Here is a 26,288-nt window from a genome sequence, read left to right on the forward strand (position 1 = left end):
ATAACTGCTTTAAATACTCATGTTTTTACAAGAATAGTAACGGAATGGAATCAGCTTACTAACAATCAAGTACTACAGCAATCTCTGACGTCATTCACCAGAAGCCTCAGTGTCAATTAACATTTATTTTCTGTTGCATTCATTCCCTGCTGCCCATATAGTTTCAAATTTCTTATTGTTATCAACTTGATGCCCCTTACATTTTGTATTAATTTGTTCACTCAAGATTCGATGTGTTCTTGATTAATTAAGATTTGCCATAAACCTTAATGTACTGCTATGTCTACTCCTATGTTGCACTGCCATCATTGAACTTTGTCTCCAATGCTGATGCATTTTGTTTGTTCACTAATCATTTGCGGCCTTTGTTTCTTTCTGGATTTTTTTTTGTGAATATTTGATCCGTGCGTGTATCTGTACGCCCACACGGCGAAAGTCCCTTCCTGGAATTGCAGTATAAATAAATAAATAAATAAATAAATAAATAAATAAATAAATAAATAAATAAATAAATAAATAAATAAATAAATAAATAAATAAATAAATAAATAAATAAATAAATAAATAAATGGTGGTTTGTCATAAAAAGGGGCACCATGGTGCATATGTACCACAAGTTTCACGACATATATCTCGAAACTTGCTCCATTGTTAGAATTGGTTCCTAGTGGATACGTCTTGCAAACGCACCGGCTACAATTAGTAAACTGCAATATGTGCCGTATAGTAAATAAGAAGTTTTCTTTAATTACTCAATAAGACGTTTCGCTTTCTCGTGCGAGTATAATGCCCACCGCTTCGAGTAATCCACCTCTCGGACTACAATTACGCTATGTACTACAGTTGGCTTTTAAATATCTGTATCTTCCCCCCGTATATTAAATGTGAACTCTGCTGCATTTGAACGCTGCAATCAACTCTGCAAATGTGAACTTACAATCATTTAAAGGAAGAGGAAAAGTTCTGCCTCGGCTTCAACCCCACGCGCTATATTTTTTTCACTCACATGTGTTATCATCATACACAAACAAACTTAATGCATTATGTACTGCATAATGTCAGAAGCAATTTGTGTAGGCTTAATTGAAAGACAGCGCTATTTGTATAGCCTGACCACGTTCTAGGCCAACCCAGTTTAAAGCTCTGCATAACCAGATTAATTTAAACACTTTAAAATGATTAAATGACTACGGAATAACCTTCCACTTCGTGGCATTGCCTTGGTGCCCTTCAGGAAAGTCATGACTTATTGCTTCCTTGAAAGGGGTTGAGAGACGCGAAAATGCAGGTGTCGGACGCCTTTTATTTGTGGACCCCATCGTTTGTTGCCGTCAGCGGGAAGTGCTGTGCTGATCTCCTGCGGTTACTTCACCAGTGGCATCAGAAGCGGACGCTGAGTGATCCACTCTGGTAGACGAGACGTGGCCTGCGATATTGGCATAGCATAAGCAATGACTGCTATACTGCATATACTGCTTTCAGGGCACAACGCCTTTCGTGGCAGGTAAAGCTGGCATCCATCTGAAATTACAGTACCAAGCTACAGTTCTAATTTCCGTAAGACTTCCCCCGTCTTGTGGTTTCCTGGCGTACTAATTTGATACGACCAGCGAAAAGATAGACACGAAACACAAAAAGAGGCGACGAGGACAAGCGCTGTCTTCATCGCCTCTTTTTGTGTTTCGTGTCTGTTTTTGTGCTGGTCGTATCAATATGGAATAACAACTAGCCCGGTCTCACACCCTACTTCAGTATTAATTTGTTTGAACATCAACATACTTCACCTAATACTTCGAACAAGTTGAAAATCTATCGTTTCGTATTTTACCGGGTGTTGCGTAAATAGGAGCGGCAGATAGACATGATCCTTCCATCTGAGCCGCTTGCTCGTTATCGATCAACTTTACCGCAGAGGTGGCATTTTGCTGTGCCCACAGTTCGATATCACGTTTGGATGCATCATTAACTCTTTCTTCTCCAAAGGAATCGGAAGTATGAGTTGTGTATGTCCACGCCAGGCAAATGTGGATGTTTCGGCAGGAAAATAATGGTAGCGTCATCTCTCACGGTAACGAAGAAACAAGACGGGCGTCTTTCTTCGCGCTAACAATGACAGATAGCGCAGCCGCTCCGCTGTAGTGAAATCACCTGTTCTCTTTTTTTTCTGTCCGACAAGCAGCAAGTGCCATGTAAACAAAAGCACATCTTGGAAAGTTTTAAAATTATGTATTTATTAATACCTAAAATACCAATCGGGGTCTTCCCTTTCCGGCCGGGGCATCTTTCGGAGTGCAGGAGCAACAGAAGTGGTTGAAGAAGGAATATCACTGGAGTCAGCATTTCTACAAGGGGACTTCGACAAGGCAAGAGTAGGTTTCCGATGTCAAACCTAAGCACTTGTTGGTCATGTATACCGTATCTCCAGTTTTCGCAGAAAGCAAGCGGGAACAACCATATTAGCCAAACAGATAATGAAGCAAGGGAAAGACTGGATTCATTATCTGTTTGCTTCAAATGGTTGTAACAAGAAATTGAGCCTCTCGGTTCCCCTTTCACTACTCGCTTAGAAGCGGTAACTTTGTGTTGAGATGCAGCACTCATTCAGGAACTTTCTTGGTGGTGAATGCGATGGATTTCAAAGAAACTAATGGCAATGCTTGACATCACCTAATCGATATACACCGAAAGGGCAAAGCATGGAGGCTGACCATCTCCGGAAGCGACAAAAGGTGATGCGTCACGCATTTTATCCTTGTCAGTGTTAAGCACATCCATGTGGCCTATATTGTCTCTTTTACTGGCTTGCGTACTTTAGAGCTTCAGGCAGGACTCGGTCCTTGCTTTAGGTGCGAAGCACCTTATGCGCTCGGGCTGTCGGCGTCTCCTGTCGTCGCCGTCACGGTAAGCAAGCGGCACGCGCTTGGCACGAGCGCGTGCCGAGCGCTCCCGCGTTCGTCGTTGCCTGTTTCTTCTCACAGTGACTCCTTGCCCTATCCCTTCCACCCTTCTCCCACTATTTCCTTCTTCTCTCCCCCCCCCCCCCATTCCCCTCCCCTCAGATGCTGAGCCGTGCTCCCTATAAGGGCTGCAGAAATATGCATCTTTCCCACCCCGAACCTATACTACTACTACTACTGACTCCGTTGCCGCTCATCATTCCAGCGTAGAATTTCACTTCTCTTTAGCGGCTTCCGCGGGTCCCCGATAGGGGCCTCCGCGGAAGCTCCTCAGGATCAAATAATGTTCACTGTGTCTATATGTCTTCTGTCGTCGTAATGCGGAGGCCGCGTTTACGGGGTTATGAGCCATTATGAGCCAATTAGCGGTGCATAACTGCATGCTACGCACCTCCCCAGGTTTCACGTTAGTGAAGCTGCATTTCGCTCAAAGGGTCGTTTGACATTCACGCATAAAATTTAATTCACCACTCAAACCGAGCCTACGACTTAACTCGTGCTAACAGTAAATACTAATAAAAACTGAAACAGTAAAAAAGGCATCCATAATTTTCTTAAACTTACCTTCTATTGCCTGCTGGCTTGGAGTTGTTGATGCGCTGGCTTGCAGCGTGTCTTCAGCGGTCTTCGATGTTGAATCTTGCCCTTGAGTGGGCGAGCCCTGTTCGCCCTCAGTCGCCCCAGAATCGTCAGGCTTCCCATGTTTCGAACTCTCCGAGTCGTCCCGTCCTCCCAGCGTCACGTTTTGCGCGCTGTCGCCGTCCGTACCTCCCGAGCCGGCGTTGCCTGGGACGGCGTCGTCGTCATCATCATCGTCGTCGGTTTGTTCGTCCGACGGGGACGATGTGTTTTCAGCCCTGGGGCCGTTGTTAGTGCTGGTACCGGTTACAGACCCGCTGGACACGTCTCCGCTGACCGCCGGCAGCGTTTCAGCAGATGTCACCTCTCTACTCTGGCTTATTGACGCGGTCGCTGATGCGTTGTCAACCTTGAGGAGCTGGGTAGGACGATGACTCGGCGTTGAAGAGCTGGCGTTGCTGTGATGTATCGTCGCATCTTTCGCGTCGATTGCACTGACGCCTCTTGAGTGTTCTTCGGGACTTGTAGGGCCGAACGATGGCTTGTTGAAATCCAAGAAGATGTTTGTAGAGCCCGAAGGCGCATTGACTGCGTTGGGGCTCTCTTTTGGTCTGGGTTCGCGCCCACTCCCACCGGCGTGGTGATTGGCACGTCCTTGCGGAGGAACGACTGTAAGATAGTGAAGTAACCATGGTACTGAGACCTTATGTCAAATAGAGCTACCACGAAGTTTAATGCAAAAGCAACAGTGCTTCGTTACTAATCGTCCAGAGGCTGTGGTTACTGTTGCACCAGTTGATGCTCTTAACAGTCTTATTTGCCGATGGAGTTGTAGATTTTGTGCACCTAATGTTAGGGGATGCAAACAGCCGGAGTTACGAAAGAACGTTAAGAGTGCAAAATAATGCGAAGGGCCTACAATTTAGCTTGGGCTTTTGCGTACGCGAAACTGCTTGGGCACGCTCTATCTGCGTTTTCAAAGACAGCGTTTTCAAAATTGCCTGCACGTAGTCACGCCTCCGCGTGGTAATAAATAAAATAGATACTGCTTACGCGGAATACTCAGATGGTTGTCATGGAAGTCTGACGAAGAGTTGTAGTTGTCTTGATCGACGCCGATGGGAAGTGCTTTGTCATCTCCTAGCGGCCACAGGCTTCCTACACCGATGATGAATGGTCGTCGTCAGGTCACACATACTATGCTTAAGGAAAACATGAACCAAGAACTCAGTGCGGCTAAAAAATGAGCGAATGTAGATGTTAAATGCACGTAAGTATCAACCAGGGCGAGAAAAGCAACTGCGGTAAATGGCCAGTGGGCACTTTGGCCGAACATATTTGCCATGAAAGCCAGTTCTGTCGTTCCACTTACGCGTAATTTTAAATGTATTGTGTGGGAATGCCACGTAAGCAAACACAATTTGGGGGTGACTTTGTTGGAGGCACAATATTGGGGCCGTATAATGTGAAATTCTGATTTTATTCCAATATCTTGGCGTTAAATTAACGTAACCGCCGACACAAGCATCTGGCGGTGAACCACATCGTTGTCTGAACAGCCCAATAAAACGCTGTCCTCGTTTATAGGAGGTCACATCTTGCTTTCAATGCGAATAGCATTGTCTACCTTGACAGGTTTTCTTTTTTATTTAATTGGCTGACAAGAGATGAGGAGCACGAGGACAGGGTTTTGGTTGGGCCAATATAGTGCGGTGAAAGTAGATAATCGGGTTAGGAGAGTGGTGCTGGCGTCTGCGATTAGTCCGCTTCCCCTTGCATATCCTGCGGCGGCTGGTAAAAAAAAAAAATAAAAAAAAATGGCGGAGTGCAACCGGGGAGTTAGAACTGTCACTAAAACGGGTCTTGAGTGAAGAAGAATTGCTAGAGCGACGTCGCATACGTGTCGAAAGGGTTCGAAAGTGTTACACTTGCAAACAAAAATTTTTATTACGCGAGTATACGTCACTTCAACGTGGCGAGCTTTCGCGGTTTGTGACGTCGCGTGACAGACAGGGAAGTGGGCGCGGCCCGAAAATGTCTGACCAATCGTGGAGGGCTAATGTCAGAAATGGAATAGAAAATGATTGGAAAAGCTTCACGTTATAGCGGCCTTGGTCTTATTGCACAGCATGTATTTAGTGGGTTCATATAGTCTCCAGTTCATATCTATTTTCGGCACGTGCTCCGTCAGTCTAAGATTTAAAAAAGAAGCCGCAGAAACACCTTTTCGCATTTTGTTCAGTAGATGTAGTCGAACCACTGAAGCCACAGCTTGCATGAGAACAAGTTTTGAACTGGCTGTCCTCTGAGCCACCACCCAAGCGCATATGACATCTATTTAAGGTACACCGGTTAAAAAGAACAAACAGTGAGATCTACCGTTTTGGTTCCGTCTCTTCTAAAGACTGTTGTTGCAGTTCTTTTAGAACAGCAGTTCCATATGCGTGAACACGGTAATGGTTTAACTTTTATCGAAGTTTAAGACTGACTAGTAGCACAACCTGCAACCGTGCCAAGTGCATCTGTGTTTTTACTGGGAATGGTGATGACGCCTAGGCGCACCATCACTGTTATGAAAAAGCGCCATCATAGACGCACAGAAGGCCATCGTCGGATGCGTTTTTCTCAGTGTGCCTAACACGGCTCTCACGTATTACGTACTTCTGACGTATTCCCTACAAATTTCGGCGTGACATGGCCGGCGTCAGATCATTGACAGAGCTGGAGTTTGTTTCGTATAGAGAAACTATGTTTGTGGATGAAGGGACATAGAGAAGAGAAAAAGAGCTAATGACTACTTTAGCGCTTCAGTGCTTTTATGCCGCTCGCTAGTTGGAACAACAATTAAAAAAAATAAATAAGAAAACGTGGCAACGTAGGTCTTGTCTTCATAGACAATTAACGTCAGTATAGCTCGTCCAACTTTTTATTAATTTTTATCTGTACGAAATCTGACCACAGCGCCTCCGCATCTCGGTGACGTCACATTGCAGCTTGCCGATAAATATCCTAATAGACATTTATACAGAAGGCTGTTATAATATATTCCTCTATTATACTGCTGATCAGCAAAAACGTCCAAGGAACACCAATTCTTTGTTTTAGTTGCTTAGTGCCTTTCCCACAGCAACACGCATTATCACCGGATGAATCGCGATATTGAGACGTAGTTTATGCAACGGTAATTCACTGTTGCTAATATACCTCTTGGAGCTCCGCTTCCGGAGGTGTTTGATGACGCTGGAACAGCAGGAACAGGCTCTGGATAGAAATAAAAAGATATAGGTGAATACGAGAGTTTCGCAAGGTTAAAAAATAAATCACACATTGGTGGTGACGGACTCGTTCAGCACTTTCAGGTTAAGAACAGACTTAAAATGTTATTAACGTCATACACTGAATCATCATAGACTGCTCAGGTTATCGGTTCGAGGTCGACTGCTGCGGAATAACTCACACAAATAATAAAAAATAAAAGACACTTAATTGTGTTGAAACCATTGTCGTTGAGTTCGGTCGAGGTTTCGAAACATCTTTGGTATCAGCTACCTCAGAAGTTCGCCTTTGGCTGCTGTGTCTTTATCGGCGCAAGACATGCGCGTTTTTCGTGGCGCAAAGTGTTACCCACGTTTGCGCTGTATCGTTTACGTTTATGCATAGTTACCACACATGCATCCATAGAGGAAGCAGCCTTCGATGTCTTTCGGGGAACCCGGTCGGCAGCGATATCCCAGTGGACACCGCTGTGAACACTTCACCTCTGAAATGTTCGACATGGAAAATGAGACAAGGAATGAATGAATAAATGAATGAATTAATGAATCGATCGATCAACTTTTCATTAGGAGTAAATGGGACTAAGCGCTGTGAAAACGGCTTCAAAAGAGTTTCTGCTCCTTTTTGTTGGCAAAAAGAGCAAAATAAAAAAAGGGGAGGGGTAAGATAGCTAAATATTGCGACCCATCTATAGAAATATTACGTAACAGTTTCATAATATTTCGCTATTTCAAAGCTGATGATGTCCCGAATACTCCTCAGGTGCTGTGGTTACTTTCGCATAGAAAACGGACCATTCTTCATCGGAATCCGTCCAATTGGACTTGTGTTATTAGCCGTGGCTTGAAGCAGTCTAACTACAGGGGGTTAGGGGTAGCAAAACTAAAGAGTGCGCTGGGCGCGGAATGCTTTCGATCTTTAAGAGGCAGATGAATGCTGTATTTAGTTTTTTTCCTTCGGAGCAACAATTAAGAGCATTTGTTTACGTTTTCGCAAGCTCGCTGGCGTAAATATAGCTCACCGCAGGTGCAACCTCGTTGAAAGCAGCCTCGTTCATCCCTGGTCGAGTTTTCTATGCATTCCTTACGGAATGGGCAAGGAGAGATGCATCCTGCGAAAACATGCGACTTTATGTGAGGGATACGTACATGAAAGGTACTAATACTAATACCACTACTAGTACTAATACTAGACCAACCAACCAACTAACGACAGACGCACACACGTAACGTCCTTTTTTTTACATTTCCAGTGACCCCGTTACTTAAGAAAAGTCCCTCTTAACTCTTACGCGATCTTTTAGAGGATGAAGCCCTGGCATATCAGTAGCACGAAGTGGTGCAGCACGCTGCCAAGCTCACCAAGACGAAATTTGTTGTCATGTTTATTGTCATTCCTGCTGTTTTCAGTGTTATGAATCAATCAGAGACTATGAACACAAACTAGAAGGAGACCATGAATGATAGTAGGCGTGTTGGAATAGTGATTTATAAAACCGGATTTAATACGAATTGTTTGACCGTGACACTGATGAGAATGCGAAATAAATTGTTGTGGCCCCGAATCCAATTATTTCCGGTTAAGTTTCGACTAACTCCCAATATACGCTGCAGACCTTTAAGATGTCATCCTTTATTTTATCCTTTTATTTCTAGTTCGTCGACTCATGATTCGGAGTTGAAATATTGTACATAGCTTAAATTATTTGGTATTTAAAAGGGCACCAATTTGATTCCAAAGCCCAATAAAATAGCGGTTGATTGATTCCGCAACCCAATTGTGCAGCAGAAAATTGAATTTTCCATTCACAACTTTTGTATATTCGCACACCTGTCACAAATACATCGAACAAAATCGATAACAGGTGCCATTTTTATAAATATTTGAATGTGCCGCTTCCTCACATCTGACCTGCGCGGGTTGCCGTAGCATGGAATATGGTAGCGCAATAATCGCAATGTTCTATTAAAAGTTTACGCCTCGGAAACTTAGCCCGCGTTCATTTTCTGCTAATAGGTTGTCGGTCAAGACAGCGATTTGTCAGACAACAGAATGTGTTGCATGTTAGCTAAAAAAATTATTTGCTGCGAATTATGCGAGCTTTACATTTAACTGGCGAAATCAGGCTTGGACCACTTTAGTAGAATGCCGGGAAATGCAACATGCCTTTCGCTGAAACATGCTGATGAAGTTCAATGGTGAATTGATATATCGTTTAGTAAACTGAACTCCGCTTATGATTTATGGTTATCTAAGAAATGCTTCCGATTATAAGAAGCAAAACTGCATTGTCTGTGTATATTATATACGTTAATTCAAGAAACACATTATTAACACAATTAAAATGAAGGCATGTCATGTAATTTTATTATTATGGATTGTTGCGAAGGTTTAGCTAATGCTAATTATTAGAAATGAACATTAATAGTTGGTGTTATTGAGTCTCAAAGCACCATTACGGGTTGCAAGAGGATGCATTAGTGAAGGAGTCTAGTTTGGTTTTGACATACGTTACCGAGAACAGTCATGCCAAGAATAATTCACACGGAATAGCCCAGGCGAATCGAATATTCTCAAAGCATCGGTGTGCACTGAACTGAAATACATGATCTTGACACTTACTGTTCATGCCTCGCTGTCTGTACCCGGATTTATTGGGGAGTTCTAAGGGGAAAGAAAGTGCGAAGACATTGCGAGCGATCAGTGAGGTTGATTACAAGTGTAAATTTACACATAATGTAGATTGTATCTTCGTACCGAAATTTATTTAGACGGTGCATAAAAAGTCTGCGAACCCTTTTCTTTGAACTAGAAGTTGTATACGACAGACTGTGGGCTTATGACGGTACACTTCGTCGACACATGTCGCAACTTTCTTAAAGCCGCCCGAAGCCGCCCGGTCGACATAAACCAAAATAGACATGTTAATAAATAGTGTACAAACACAATCAAACACTACAATAGCACAATTCTATGCGAACAAGAAATGGTCTACAAGAAGTTTATAAATAGCATACAGAGTGCTTAACTTCCTTTTTCTAAGGACAGACTTTATCTAGACTTTTTTACAGCAAAGTTGCAACTTGCTAGCCTGCAGTTGGTCGAGATTTTTCGTGGCCGTGTGCTCGCACAAAAATATGAGCCGATCCCGGAGACAGTGCAAAGAAGTGAGAAGCACAAAGTGTGCTGCTTCTCCACGAGGAATCACATGACAACATCAGGTGACATCATCACTTGAGGATGACGTCATCAGACAACGTCATCAGGCGATATCGTCACGTGACGATGCCGTTATGACGTAATGTAACGTTTGACCTTTGGTGTGATGACGCCATCACACGACGTTTTACGTGATGACGTAATCACGTTTCGTCATGAACTTGGTGGCAAGGGAGTTTTGTACCATCGGATGTCAACGCCGGATTTGTCGCTTCATGGGCCATATAACGATTTCGCATTTATAGAGAATACTCCCCTCAGCAGTTGTAGTGGCGGTTTTTCACAGCGCCGCTGGACATCCACATTCGCCGAGCCGGGATGACGAGTCAATTTTTTTTCTTGTGAACGTGGCTTTTTAACTACATGGAATATATAAGCAGCCAAGCCGCTAAATAGACATCAATAATGAGGAACACTGAATCAATCTAGAGTTCTAGACTGGTAGATAATTCCGTCAGAACTTATTTTGTGTGGTGCACAGGCCAAAAATGCTAATTATTACCGAATAAGAAGGGCGAGAGGTAAAATTAGACATTTGAATTCCGAGCCGGTATAGCGGTGGTGACCAGTCAGTGTCAGTCTGATGTACCACATTTCACTGTATACTCTCTAATGTAGGCAGATTTTGCGCAACAAAGGTTTTCGAACTGTGGCCAGAATGAGCGTTTCTTTTTTTACTAATGCGATGCAATCCTTTGTTACGTGACAGTTAACAAGCCCCGAATAGACAATGTCCCATTTCACGACAACAAGGTGAGCTCTTACAGAAAATAGAAAGTGGTGTCAGCGGCATTTTTCAATGACGCACATTTTGTCTTACTAAGTCTCCACTCAGGGCCAGACTGGCCTATATAGTATACTCCGGGAGCGTGCAACATTCACATATATATGTTAAAACTTGTCTTGAATGTTTTTTAAGCACCTCTAGACTTTTTTTATTTATTCGTAGTCCATTGACTTCTGAGTTGGTTCGTCAAGTTCAGGAATTTGAAACATCGACCACTAGCACCGTATGTCAGTGATGGGTGCTGTGCGGTTGCTTCTACTCAATGGGAAACGAACGTCAAAAATTGAGCACAGAGCAATGCTTTTTTATACACGTAGGTGTTTTCACTTAAGTAATCTGTAGGTCATCATTTCACTATGTAGAAAGTTTGGCTATAATTCTGTAACGTTTTTGGTTTAATGACCACTCTTTCTGTACAATTGGAAACTCCATAGCGATGTTTAGAAATCAATACCAGAGAAATGCGTATTCATCAGCCCAAATCACTGAAAAGACGTAACTATTGTGACACAATCTTCGTACGTGCAAAGTATTGATTTTTACGCGAAGTTTATGCGGTGAAAAATGCACTTGTAAAGAGCGGAACTGCAGTGAAACCACTTTACGGGGGGCATGTGCTTCTACGGGATCATCAGACGCCCGAAAACACATGCTATTTGCAGCGCTTTTATGTAAAGTAGCATTTGTGAAAGGTGAGAACATATCTCGAAAACTCCACTGGGTAAACAACTTCTTTCAAGTGAGAGTCGTTTTCTTCAAAATTTTGCATCCACCAAACTGCAAAGCACTTGCATAATACAGTGAAAGCAACACATGGGATAGAGCTGCGAACGAACAAGTTGAAACGAGTTTCTCGGTAATTAATGAAATGAATAAAAGTGCAGTTTCCACACAGGAGGTATTCAACAGATGAAATGACCACAAAAAGATGAAATGAACATGTGAAGTAACTCCGACATCCCAAATTCCTGGGTATGTGTAGAAATTCTGTAGACAGTTGGCAATAGTGTGATGCCACAAGCGTGCGAGATGTTTATATACCATATTTGTTTTAGTTCGAGCAAATTAAAAAAAAAAACTGGATTGAGCAAAAAGCACGGTTCGGCCTGCTCAGGTGGATTACCTGAAGAGGCCCTGTTGCAACCGCGAAATTGAAATCAGGCAGCAAAGCGAAGTCGTGTTTCTTAGCAGAAATCATAGGTCAAGATGACCTGTCTTAAGAGTCCATGTAGCTGACTGAAAAAAATTTACTGACTTATTTAACTATTCTCTCAGAGCACGTGTTCCAAATGTCAACTTGAAGCTGAGTAATAGGGATGCTGATGTCTGCTTAGCAAAAATTCAAAGACTAGCGCCACTTTCAATATATTCGTCACGAGAATCTGCTAAATATTACATTGACATTACAGCTAAGATCATCACGAACTGCTTGATGCCCGTTTCTGGAAAGTTTTCGCTGGAATAACCATGTATTTCGTAGCACTCTTAAGACGGGGTATCTCGAATGAGTTGCTTGACGTATGATTTCTGCTAAGAAACACGCATTCGCTTGGCTGCTTGATTTCAATTTCGCGGTGGCAACGTGTGTCCTAAAGTGAATAAATAAAAGAAGTTAATAAATATTTTTAATTAGCTACTTGGACATTGAGATTTGTCATGCAAGTAATGTCCGCGTGTTTCATAAATACAGCTGAAAAGGTGGAAGAACGCATTCTGTCACAGGTTATATTTAACAAGATATTTGTTCAAAAAAGAAAAAAAAGGGTGGTATATACTGTGTAATTATGATCTAACATCTGTAGTCTTTCTACAGACTCTCTAGAAAACTTCATGAGAATTCGCGTAAATGACGATGCAATCCAAAGCTGCATCAATGCTTACCGCACACGCAACCAGGGAGGAAGCAGCCGTGGAGGTCCTTTGCTGAAGAGGGCGCGCACTCAAGACCGGCAAAGCAACGAGGTACGCAGTCCGGATCTGAAATAGTTAGCCATGCCAAGTCACAATTTTTTAAGCTGCTTTGCTGCTGGTCATGTCATAACTGCCTCGTGAGCTGCCTTGTGTTGTAGCGTGTGTTTCATCATCTTACAAGTTTTGTCTACATTTCAATAATAAGGGGAACCTGGAAGAAGTTGTTAGATGGAAGAGTTCAGAACTTTTGAAGCAAACATGTGTTGAGCACTGACCGGCTTCAATTCTGATGTAACAACGTGTGAACTAAGGCTACTAGGCAGTGGCGTAGCTTAAAATGTTTTTTGAGGGTGGGAGGGGGGCACGTGATTGGTGCCCCCCCCCCCCCCTCCACCCCCCTGGCTACGCCCCGGCTATTATAGGTAAATGTTATTTTGTGAATACTCGCCAATGAATAGTTATTCAGTGATTATACCGTAACCTATGATGGCCGGCAGCGTGGAAAGTCTGTTGTCGAAATAAAAACTTGATTCTCTACATTGCACTGTTTTTAATAACTTAGGACTTCGCTGAAGCAGCTCGTGTTTCGTTAAAAGGGTATAAGTGTCAACAATGCATGCTTGTAAACTAACATTTACGGTGGCCGAATTGCGCTCACCACATATGCAGCCCGGCCTGAAGCATCCCTTCGCGTTGACTGGTGAGCCTGGTCGACATCGCTTTCCCAATGGACATGGTGACGTGCAGTCGGGTTCTGTGTGGAAGGCATAGACGTGAGGGCTATTTTCAAAGGACGATCACTTTAGTGGATATAGCAAGAAGCTGAAAAAAGGAAGTTTCTCTCACAGACATCAACTTGCAGCTACGAAACAAGTCGCTGACCCAATATCCAGAATACGGAGAGAAGACGTCTCCACGGTTAGTCTTGCACCTCTGCACGAAAATTCTAATCGATTTTATCTGGGAAACCACCGCACCGTATTCACAAAACGTTCTTAAATAAAATTGCTCGTAAAAGAATATTTCAGCAAATCGTGATGTTGGACCTAATATTAGTGAAGGCGGCCAGACAGTGGCGAACAGTACTTACGAACGAACATGTTTGCGGATTCGGTCCCAATTTCTGTTTTGTCTGAGCAGATATGGACCTTCATTTGAGTCCCGAAAGTAGCTTATAAATGCATTCAAGTGGCTTATTGCAGGTTTTAGAGCTTGTTTATATTTGATAAAGTTTTGCCTCAAAAGAGGGTTAATACCCTGGCATGTATTCTCGCATTGTTTCTTTTTTGTATTACCAAATTTCCGAACGGTTCTGGATATAGTTCTCATTTGATCCCCAATTTCTTCGCTGGAAGTGAGTGCGGCAAACCAAAAGTTACCGCTATACCTACGCTTAGCAGAGAAGAGCGCTTATTTACCAATGCCTGCTTGCTGGAGACATGCATGATTAAATATGGCATTTTTTTGTTTCTACAATTCAAAGGGGTGGAATTGTTAAACTGAGTCTTTGGATGAGATGTATTTCGCTGGTTGTGGGGTATTTTTTGGCACATGCTGTACCATCATTACCGCTTGGTGTGGCAGGGCTATCCGCTTTGTTTGCCCGAATTCATCTGGCCAACTTTAATTATCACTGAAGCGAAAGAAGTGACTTCGCACCTTAAGGCAGGTTAATGTAGGTGACCCGGATTCACGAAGCACCGCGAATTGACGTATTCTTCTAAACCCAGACAGAGCTTCAATGCAATGCTGCAGCTCTCTTCTTGTAATAAAATTTACTACATGTGCGCACTGAAAAACTAACTAATGATACCATTGTGTAATTAAACTAAAGAAATCCGTATTCAAATGTATTAGGAAGCATTGTTGTAGGTGGCTACTGGCATCAGTGAAGCATGCTTGATGTTTACCATGCTATCCTCAGCTACCTTTCCTTCCTTAGAACTGCATATATTATTGCTCTCTCATTAGGCATCTCAGATTTTTCAGCTGTAGTTAAGTTGCACTGGAGATCACGAGAGTGTTTCTGCCCCATATGATCAGCTGGTCGGGAAATATGGCGAGACAGCAGTATCAACGAATGTAATCAGAATTACATCTGCTGTGAATTACCTCTGCATTGGCCAGGAGCATTAGAACCAACAACAAAAAAACAAAAGTCAATTTGCAAAGATACTCGAGACTCACCACAAACGCATCCTGGGAGAGGACAACCTTGAGCATCTACAGGGGCATCGAAACGACACCTCTCACCAAGAGGACAGACGGAGGTACAGTTACTGGCCGGCGAGACAGAGCTGATGGATTCTGAAAGGTGAAGCGTTCACAGGGCTCGTGTAGAGGAAGAACAATCTGTTACGAATTTGCTATACGCTTTGAAATATGAAACGGCAAATGGGGGCTTTGCGATTCTGCGTCACGCTCGAGAGTTTGAACTCTAGCCTGGCCGTGCACTGCAAGGCGGCGATCTGCCGCACCGAGTTATTTCCAATGCGCATTACGAATGTTGTTTTAATGGAGGGCTGCTGCCGAAGCCTTGGTGGTGGAGATGTGTATTGTTCTCATGGCACCTCGAACAAGAAGGATCGCGGCTACTGAGTGGCTCGATTTTTAATAAGAAGCATGGGACGCAAGCATGCAATGAAGCTAAAGAAGGCATAGGAATACTTGCAGTCTTAAAAAAAAGATACACAAGTAATGAGGAATTTTAAATAAATTTGCGATAATCTTCCTATGTTTACCAAAAAAAAGTGAACTGACAGTAGAAAACTTGCCGTGGGTGCAAGTCGTCGGGACGAAAGAGCCACCATGCTGTGTAGTCTCGATGTAACATATATGTCGCAAGCTATTGGTTACTAAATTAGAATGTTATAAGATTAGTCCTGAAGCCGGATAATTGGTTTAAGAAGGCCATGGTCATCCGTTAACTCAAGCGCTAAATATTCATGCTTGAGGACTCGGGCGTTCTTCATTTCCTGGCTGTTGTCTTGGCTTCGCATGTGTTCCGTGTAAAGGGCTCGGCTCTTAGCATGCACTAGCACGTTTACCTAGTCCGGATAAAGTACACTCCTTGCAGATCTGCTATGAGCGTGTAAATGCTGCGAGCTCGCCTGAAAATACACGCACCGCATTTGCAGTTGGGCCTGAAGCATCCCCTGTAGTCTACTGGCGAACCGAGGGCACACTCCTGATTAGGTGGACACCGCTTGTGGCAGTGCTCCGGAACTGTCGAAAGAAACACGCTTGAAACTTTGGATTGGTACGTACACAAACTTGAGCGTTAAGTCGTGTGAGCGCCTGAACTTGAAAAGCCATCCCACTACCACCATGCATGCGCATCAGGAAGTAGGCTCTACAGCGTCTGAGAATGCAGCCGACGTTAAATGTTTGCTATAGTTCATTAGGCTACACTCTAGACTGTGCTGCATCATTGTGAGCAGTGCCGGAATAATTTCCACACAGCACTTGTGCAAGGCGAGGAAACAAACGGCAAGCTGTCCCTGGTGTCAACCTCGTGCGCAGACGGCGATGGTTGGCGCGTCCCACGTGGTCAGAAATTATAAGGTCCTCTGAATTTTCAAATTGCGAACTTTCTACTACGACGTTCAAAACGTGTTTCACAGTATTCTAAAGTGCTGAGAAACATAGCGACAGTCATTAACACGATTAGTGAAATATCACAAACGCAAATCGCCTACCGAAGACTCTTAGCACTTGATTAAGCCACACGCCGGCAAGAACGCTCAACACTTAACAATAATTAAGCAACCTTGCTCGCGTCGGGCCACAATAATTGATATGCACAGCCTAACCTCCTCATCATAAAAGAGGAGTCTCTACGGCGGGAAAGCTCCAGCAGTATACCTCTGCAAACCGTGCCGCAGCTACTAAAGTGAAGTTTCGTCGTAAACAAGCCTTCTAATTCCTTGCCACAAAAGTTCATTCTTAACATTGTTACTACCTTTGAACTTTGAACATGAGCGTTTGAAAAAAAGAGTTCAGTTTTCCTGCTACAAGAAATATCTGGCATAATGACGAGCGCAAAGCTCGAGCGCGGTAATCTAACAATGTTGTGCAAGCTTCCCGAGTGAAAAGCGCTCAGAAAAAAGCAATGCCGATACGCTACACCAGCAGCTGTTGAAAAGAAACATACGTTGGCTTCGGTTTGGGAGGACTGAAGGTGAGAGAGGTAGGGAGTGCTACCTCTCTCACCACATGGAAACAGAAAAAAAAAAAAAGGTGTGATTTGATCGTTTTAGCTACGGGCCCCGGAATCGGGCAGCATAATTAACGGTACGCGCAATCTCGTTGTCGACTATCATCAGATGGTCACGTCTGGCCCGTTTGATATGGGGAGCACTGTATATTGGATAATTCGTCCAGAACTTTGCGAGTACATTCACGTAACCTCGTTTCTTAGCACCGGCGTGGTGCGCCAACTTTTGATGCGGTGTTTAACACGGAAAAACCAACCCACCTAAGCAGCCACCCTTCTTTTGATGCGGATCGTACTTTAGAATTCATGCATGTTATCAGAGTGTCGCGCTCCAGCAGGATGTACAATATACTATAGGCCGGACGTCATTCAATGGAGGAATTAAGCCTACGCAGTGTTTGGAAGAACGATATCTGACCGCATGTTGATAAAGAGCGCCGGCACACTCACAGCAGGCGCATCCTGGCTCGAAGCATCCCTTCTCGTCCTTCTCCGAGGCCGGGTGGCAGAAGAAGTGCGGACTGCGACACGGGTTCGCGCAGGTCACCGCATTGCCCGCGGTCAGCGCCACAGGGCCGGCATTGCGCGCTAGAAGCGAAGAGGGGGTAGTCTACTTGTACACAGAACTCATCAAAAAACACCGAGTGAAGGAAGAGTAAGGAGAAGAAATGATAGCGAAATCTATGGCTTGCGTCAGCCAACAAGGAAATATAACGAGAAGAACTGCTCCTCCAGTGTGCGCCTCAGAACTCCCTCTGCACGACACCGACTGAATCGAAGCTTCACGGAGGAATAAGCAGAGTACAATGGCCGAGCCCTCCCACTTCTCTATAGAACACGCGGCGGGCTCTCGTTGACGATTGGCTGACACGAGATTGGCTGACAGTGATTCCCTGCACCGCGCGGAGTTTGGTGCTACTGAGCAGAGAGATAACTTTCGCGATTGGCCAAGTTATACTATAGAGGTAAAAAAAAACGCCACTCCCTTTGCTTGACGGCGATGTTCCAGCAGTAGAGTTGGTAGAAGAAACGAGCTCTGCGTGTGTCGACCACAATGTCTCGAAAGACCAACGCGGTTTCGCCAGCGAAGCTGTATAGCTTAATTGGGAGGAATCCAGCTGAAGACGCAGTACGATAAGAAATGGCAGGCCATAGGAGAAGCTAGAACTACTACTAACGTTTTTGCTACGAGGGAATAATGCATAAGGGCGTCCGCGAAAGTTCATGGCGTACGCGCGAAAAAACCAAACACCCACCGCAAAACGAACGAGTGCATAAAAATATCTCATTTTTCCATGTCTATTCCTTGTAGATATGCTTTATTTGTTATTAGCAGCCTGTTTCGCCGACTACGAGTTTTTTGTATGTGCGCCACCCGCTGAACTCCTTTATTTAATCATGCATCAAGCATCAAATGGCTCAGCTCTCCACCTTGTTGCTATGCAGTTAAGTTCACGAACTTTTCATAATGGTGATAACATCATTGCTGTAATTACAATCACAATTATAATTACAAGTGAAATTTGTATTTTTAGTTGACCATGCGCGACGTGATGAGCAAAGCGATGTTCTTTCTTGCATGACAGCAACAAAATTATGGGACCAATGCTGTGCAAACACTGTAGAGCTTAGTCATGGGAGTGGGAGAGAGGGGCGGCGGTCTTCCGACAGTTTCTGAAGGGCATTACGGTTTTGTTTGCTAGTGGGCAGAAGAATAACACAAGTGAAAGAGAAGAAGATTGTCTCCTCGGTCGCTGCGGTTGTATTCTTTCCATTTGTTCTCAATGGAGAGGTCACGAAGAGAGAGCGCTGACGATGTGGGAATGGGCAGGATGCCCTCAAGTGCGTTTCCCAAGTTTGCAATCCGACACTGTAGAAATTTATGAACGACATATTTTTTATATATAGTTGTGTAAGTCTGTGTACGTGCGTGCTTGCATGCCATTTCATGCATCTTTTTGATGTCATGCTACATTGAAGGAAAATATTAAACTGAAATGCGCAAAGCAGTGCAAATTAAAAAAGCTAAATAATCAATTTTTCGACAGAATAACTTCATGTTAGAAAGGACAGACAAATTAAATGAAGAAACAAAATAAATGAACAGTTGACTACTGCCGTTAGTTTGGCAACGAAATGCGACTAGACCATAGTTAGGGCAGCCTTCATTCGAGTACTACCGTATTTGCTGGTGGTCAACAAACGCACGTTATCATAAAAGCCAATCACTGACACCGCGGCACCGGTGTCGACAAGCGCGTGAACAGCGATACCTTCCGCATAAACTTCAATGACGTTCGCAGGGGATAAGCGAGGGCTTGAGCAGTTCGATGAGATCGCAGTTCTTGCCTCCGGAACTGCGCCTTTTAGTTTTCCTCCACAGCGGGGGGGCGGCGGACAAGGGGGGACAGGGAACGTCGACGGGGAGAGGGAGACCGACGAGTGGTGAAACTTCGAGGAGCAGGAGACGAGGAAGCGAAGTGCGGAACAGGTGGAACATAGCGGGGCTGAGAGTCAGGTGTATTCCCTTGGGGTCTCGCAGTATCGGGAGGGTACCAACCCCGCCGGCGGCAAAATCGTGCCACGTGGCCAGCAAAGCCACACGCGTAGCAGATCGGCCGATTGTCCTGGGTACGCCACGGATTGTGAACAGGGGGCCCAGGCTGGGGTGCACAATGTTGAGCCGGACGTAGGGGCTGCGGAGGCGCGCAGAAGTCGCTTCTGGGCACGTAGTTTGCAGCTGCAGAAGGCGACGCGTAGAAGCCGCTTGCGGGCGTGTAGTGTGAAACTGCAGGCGGAGGTCTTGGACTGGCAACGACGGCAGCGTACGTGAGTGGAACCGGCGCTGGAGGGGGCTGATGAGCGAGAGGTAGTGCGTCGCTCACTTGGTCGTGTATGACCCGACGTAGTTCCGGAGACAAGGAGGACTCAGACGACCGGGTAGCAGGCAAAAGGGACAGTTGACGCGCCACTTCCTCTCGAACAAATTGTTTGACTTGGTCGAGGAACGCGGAGTGGGCGGGAGCAGCATTGAAACTGTCGGTGAGGGCCGAAATCGTGTCGTCCGGCGCGGCAGCTCGGCGCGTAGTGAGGCGTTGTTTGCGGAGCTCGTCGTAGCTCTGGCACAGGGTGATCACCTCGTCAACCGTTCGAGGATTTTTCGCCAAGAGCATCTGGAAGGCATCATCGTCGATGCCTTTCATGACATTCTTTATCTTGTCACTTTCTGGCATAGTGGGGTTGATGCGCCGACAAAGGTCAACGACATCTTCAATGTAGCTGGTGAAGTTTTCACCCTTTTGCTGAGCGCGACCACGCAAGCGTTGTTCCGCACGAAGCTTTCGCACAGCAGGGCGACCGAAGACCTCTTTGAAATAATTAGTAAAAGCAGTCCAGGTGGTAAGGTCGGATTCATGATTCCGGAACCAGAGATGAGCGACTCCAGAAAGATAGAAGTTGACGTTAGTCAGCTTATCCTTGTCGTCCCATTTGTTGTGCGCACTTACGCGGGCGTATGAGGAGAGCCAATCCTCGACGTCATGATCGTCGGCGCCACTGAAGACAGGAGGATCGCGGTGGCGTAGGGCACCGGAGCAGACAACAGGCGAAGCCTGGGGAGGATCGGGCTGTTCGGCGTCCTCAGGCATGGCAGAGACGGGAGGGAGCGTCCGGCTGCGGAGTTCCAGGTCGGTAAAGGGCCCAGCACCTCCACCAAATGTAGAGAGGCACTCTAGTGTAATTAATTAGAGCGTAGAGCACTGCAACGAGAGGTTACACAGCGCAGGCAACACAGGCACACGGCTTCGACCAACTCGTCGTCGTCGTCTTTCTTGAAGCAGTGCATACTGCTCGTTCTTCTTCAGTACATTATGATGATGTGCTACTAAGAATTGAGAACAGTTCCGCGAATAGGTCAGGTGGTAAGGCTCAGAGCCCCAACACTTGCAGTTGTTTCTTCTTTTTTTTTTTGCAGCTATCCGCATCACCGTTATGTCTTCGAGCATGTTCACCAGTCTTTCCTTTGTGCCAATCTTTGAACGCGTTTAGAAAAAGGAGCAATTGACTTAGGAATCACACCATCTGCGGAGCATTACATGCGCTATACCAGCCGGTGTAACAATGATTTTTTTTATTGAGCAACGGTACTATTACCAACACAAAGGACGCTTGTACACGGAAGAGTCGTACACGGAAGGGCGCATCTCTGAAATGTTGCATGCCTCTAACTTATGCGTTTGTTCATGGTCATTGCTGCGTCCTTGCTGCCCCGTTCTGGCGTAGGCGGTAGCTTTCTGCTGGTTATGCCATTATCAACTGCTTACTGGCTACAGAAATTCCGCGCAGAACTGCTACAACTACATGAAGCCAATGAAGTCAAGAAAAGTATACGTGAAACGAGCCGGCATTGTTAATTTAAATGTAGAACAATAAGGAAATGGAAAATCAAAGTGGACATAAAGACAACCTTGCCGCCGGTCGGAGCTGAATCCACACCCTGCGAATGTGGTTAGATGTGAACCGATGAGACGCGTACCGAACATTCTGCGTGTGTGAAATGTGGTGGGTTCAGCTCTCTCAGGCGGCAAGTTGCCTTTCGTTAATTTTCGTTTCCTTTTTCTTTATTATTTCTATGTTTCAGTTAAAAGAACCGATAACTTTCCCTATGCCTTTCTTGGCTTTATTGTCCGTGGAGTCCTTGGTGTCAATGTAATTGCCTGTACACGCAATATGAGAGGATGTCACTTCGCGATCTCTTCCTGCATATAGTTTGTAAGTTGTATTGTTTCACAGCATATGTGGAATACGTTTCAATTCACGTGGTGTGAACAAAAACAAAATCGAGAGCCTCAGTTTCTGTTGTTATTCTGGCAAGAAATGTATTTCACCAGCGCGCAATCTTTTCTTCACACGCGTAGACAAGTGCCTACCTTGCGCCGTTGCGGCGTCGCGGTAGCTGATGAAGCCGACGATCAGGAAGACGATCACGACGACGACGACAGACATCAGGCCGACGACAAGGAACACTTTGCCGCTTCGCTTGGGGAACCCGCCACCGCCGCCACCACTGTACTCCACGCTTTCGCTGGCGCTGCGGCAGCGCCGGTGTTCACGCTTATGCTCACGCTTATGTTATTTGGCCTCTTCACCGAGTGCTAGTAACAACCACTCAAGAGGAATGATTAGTCCAGCCACCCTTGCTTTGAAGGTACAAAATATGCGCAGCAGAAAACGGGCTTGTCGCCTCAAAATTTTTTGCAGCTCGATTCACAGAACACAGTTTTATAGTGCAGTGACGCGTCATCACTCCAAGTGGAACCACAATATATATATCGTAACTGTGTACTTAAGGTCAATGTGACCTATCGTATGATCGGCCAGCGATGAAACACGGTGCTCACAGTCCTTTATGCAAAGTTGCGGCACGCACATGATCTTGCAAAGCTCCAGAATGATTGTATATCTGCTAATGGTACGAAAAAGTTCCTTATACATGCGCGCACATACGTGTACGAGGCACAGTAATATATTACTTCAATTCAGGCTTGAAGGAAGAACAAAGGAATTAAAACAGTTTTTTTTAGTTGGGTAGCACAGTCCTTCACGTTCCCTTTCATATTGTTTGACGTGTACACGTGACATCTTAAATGACCGCAAATTCTTTTTATAAACGCATTTACATAAAATATGGCCCTGCATATTCCCGTATTACACACCGAGGTAAACGTCTGGACTAACTCATAAGTTCAAGCAACCATCTTTGCTGCGATTAAAAAGGAGAAATGTATGTTTGCTTACTGCGGCTGGTCCTCTGAAAACAAGAACCAAATGGAGATCGCGCATGAAACAAACACGTTAAATAGGTTCCGCACGAGGCGTTCGTCGGATGTGTTTGCTTTTAAGATACAGAAATAAGTGTACTAACTGTTACATTAAACATACCCAAGATGTTCACTAAACCTTCGTCTTGGCACAACACTCGTACGCCTGCTTGAGTACCAGGTAATTTTAAACAACCGTGATAAGCTTCCACACACAGGGCGAGCTAATATGAAGGGAAGCAATTACTGGCACTCAAGCAGCGACTAATGCAACCTTCAACCTGACACTCGCTCAGTAGCTCACACATAAGAATCTGCCCGATTCTGCTACTATCGGTTTCTGCGCCAACGAAGTACAATGAACGGTCTTGAATGCTAGACGCGTCATCGCTTTCATGTTGGTCCACAGTTACAATGAAACGGGCGTTAGTTATGTGCCCCCCCCCCCCCCCCCCTCCCTATATTCTGCTGTCAAGCGTTCTCTGCCGCGCTACCGCGTTCATAAAATGGAAAATTCTGTGACGTGCGCGACGGTTGTTTAGATAACTGAGACGTTGATTCTGCGCGTGAGTTTACAGAACAGCTTACCGCTGCTGTCAGGCTGAGACGAAGACATCTCTGCGACGCCTTTCCTCACGGCCTGCCCTGGTTACTGGCCGAGGCTTCTTCTTCTGCAACGTGCGCTCGAGCCTCGAGCTGCTGTCATCGTCGGCTTAAGACCATGCAGATGGTTTGCTGCTGCTGTTGTTTTGGTTAAGGCGAATACCCACAGTGGGGTGGAAATTCAGCTTTGTTGGTACGTCATGCTGCAAGCTAAGCGCGGGTGGAGGATATAACACATGCGCTAACTTCAACAAACAAACAAGCAAACTCACAGTGGGGCATTGACCATGAATTAGGTGGGTAACTGAAACGAACAATAACGATGTGAAATATGGTAGTTCTCACTTACAGATAAAAATTCTAGGCTGCGAGAAATGTAGAAATGAAACACAAAACAATCTATTAAAGAGAATGAGAAATAAGAAGAATCAACCTAGCAGGCCAATCAATTTATTAGTTTCAGCAAGACGAAGTTTGTAATAAGGTTTTTACTCATAACAGACAGGTCGACAGGACAAAAGAAACATTCCGGTAGAACCAACTTTGGTTGATATCATAAACGTATGAGTGTCGACAGCAGGGGTGCAGAAAGACTTGACAGGACAGACGCGGACTTACAACTGATGTTTATTGGAAATTTGTGCACGAAGGCATGTGCAGTAAAACACATCACAATGTATGTACAGTCATACAGAGCCAGCAGGGCTAACGACGAAATATTTGATAAGCTTTTATCTTGTTGATATCTTTGTAAGCGATAGCTTTGTGAACGTTCCTCAGCATATCATGTTATGTAGTAACACACATATTCGCGCATATACGCATATATATACTTATCTGATGCTGCACAAAGACTAAATTAGATTGGTTTGGTTTGGTTTAGTTTGATGATTATTATGCAGGAATCGTAGTGGGACATGCACATTCTAGAGGATTGGCCAAGAACGGGCACACACCCAATGGCACATGATCATGGTGATGATGATGATGATGATCCTTTATCATGGCTCGCACCCTCTGAGGGGGATAGGCCAATGGCACATATTGAGGTGGTAAATCAGATAGAGAAAATAAAAGAATCCGGTAAATATAACTCACCATTCCATTAGCAGTTCGGGGAGCTTTAGAGATGCCTGTGAGCCGACAATATATGTGAAGTTTTTATGTAGGAAGTTAATTTTTGCTACGGAGAGCAGAAAATAGGCATACTTGATCACCATACACGGTTTACATAATCCCGTTCACTAGTACTTTCATATGACGCCTAGCAGCACCTAGTGGCATCAAGTATCCCATCCCAAGTTGGCAGTAAACGGTCAGGAACTGACAAACCGCAGAGTGGATGGACAAGCCAAAGAAAGCTTTCGCTTTAAAAGAAATGACTTAGTGTTCCAGCCTTACCGAAGAACGAGCATAATGGGGAGGGATACTGACCGCAGCCTCCTTTGTCTCCTTCCTCTTGTTCTCCCCTTAATTGTAGCCTCCCGTGTATTTAGCGTGTCCAGCGCGGTTACGCTAAATCCAGAGGGGGATGTCTTCTAGAGTCCCTTTCCCAAATGCTTGTGACAGGTTATGAGATGCAGTCGAAATAGAAGAAAGAATAAAACTTCAAACGGCTTTTTGTTAGTACCGCCAGGTGGATTAAGAGTGACAATAACGTTTATTCAACGCTTGTTAACGCTGCTGCTAATATGCTGAATGCAGAAGAGGAGGAACAACACTTGCCGAACGTTGCCTGTGTTATACTGACGGCCAGTATAAATGCTCGAGAAGGTGGCGCAGCCACAGCGGGTAATTCACTCCAATTGCGACCTGGGCAGGAATGACAAACATTAAGGCAAATATGCTGTGATGATTCCAAACAATGACACGAACCCCCCACGTGGAATATGGGGAAAAACAGGCGTGTAAGGAATCGCCACATCATTTGAAGTGACATTTAAAGCAAACTCCTTTCTTAGGATCTTTCGCCCGTTCTCGGTGTCGGTAGCCGGAGGTTGGACTTCGACAGCCGATGCAAAGGCACCGATGAAAAGGGCGCGCGCTCTCGCGTAAATCAGTTCCAGGGCGCGTTCTTCACCGAATGCTAACTATAATGGCTTCTTGAGAGGCACGGGCTGTCTACCTTTACTACCGTTACAGATGCGCTGCTTAATGGCTCTGTTCTGTGCGAAATGACGCAGTGAATTAACAAACGCTACCTAAATATTCTCTCTGCAACAAACATGCGCCTTCGAGCACACCACTTCTTTAAAAAGGCGAATAGCTTTCTAGAAGCGTTCGGATACTCGCTTGGGTTGACACTCACCTTGGATGGTTGCCGCACAAATTTTTTAGCTTGCCCTGCGTCATCGAAAATTTCGCTACACGTGATCACCCAGTGTCCCGCATATAGTTAAATAAAAGTGGAAATGTGGTCCATGAGTGCAGCTTAGCCGGTTCAGATGAAAACCCGCACAGAGCAAATGACATCGATGGACGATTTTCAGCCAGCGCCATGTCCACAGAAGGTCGTGCAAGCCATGCCTTCCGCTTTGGCGCAGGACATAAAGACTAGAATTGTTTGGTTTCCCCCTAAGAATACTTGTCAACTATACCAATTTATACGGCACTTGTCAAACTGCGTGAATAGCTGCAATTTAGAGCTGTCCTCTAACTTGAGAAACGGGCTTGAAATACAAAGGGTAGCTGGGGAAATTGCACAAGGGATGCTGCAGGTATTGCGCAGTAGAAATGATGATCTGAAAGTACGGAAGATGACTTGGAAAAAGCAGCTAAATTATGGGGTTTTACGTGCCAAAACCACGATCTGATTATGAGGCACGCCGTAATGTGGGACTTCGGAAAATTTGGGCTACCTGGAGTTCTAAATCTATCTATCTATCTATCTATATCTATCTATCTATCTATCTATCTATTAT

General features: G+C 44.9%; 1 protein-coding gene across 1 annotated transcript; it reads right to left on the minus strand.

The window, feature by feature from the left end:
* Positions 1–1,293: 1,293 nt before the first annotated feature.
* LOC125940847 (uncharacterized) lies at positions 1,294–25,719 on the minus strand. Its single transcript, XM_049657455.1, has 14 exons — positions 25,676–25,719; positions 21,874–22,034; positions 17,396–17,533; positions 15,856–15,954; positions 14,917–15,036; positions 13,388–13,483; positions 12,700–12,795; positions 9,435–9,476; positions 7,834–7,923; positions 7,201–7,296; positions 6,741–6,797; positions 4,590–4,694; positions 3,522–4,205; positions 1,294–1,426 (listed from the first exon to the last, which is right to left on the minus strand). The coding sequence occupies exons 1-14, from the start codon at positions 25,717–25,719 to the stop codon at positions 1,332–1,334; spliced, it is 1,923 nt and encodes a 640-aa protein (XP_049513412.1). The 3' UTR covers positions 1,294–1,331.
* Between the last annotated feature and the right edge of the window lie 569 nt (positions 25,720–26,288).

The sequence above is a fragment of the Dermacentor silvarum genome, chromosome 10, assembly GCF_013339745.2.
Source record: "Dermacentor silvarum isolate Dsil-2018 chromosome 10, BIME_Dsil_1.4, whole genome shotgun sequence".
In the NCBI taxonomy this organism is placed as follows: domain Eukaryota; kingdom Metazoa; phylum Arthropoda; class Arachnida; order Ixodida; family Ixodidae; genus Dermacentor; species Dermacentor silvarum.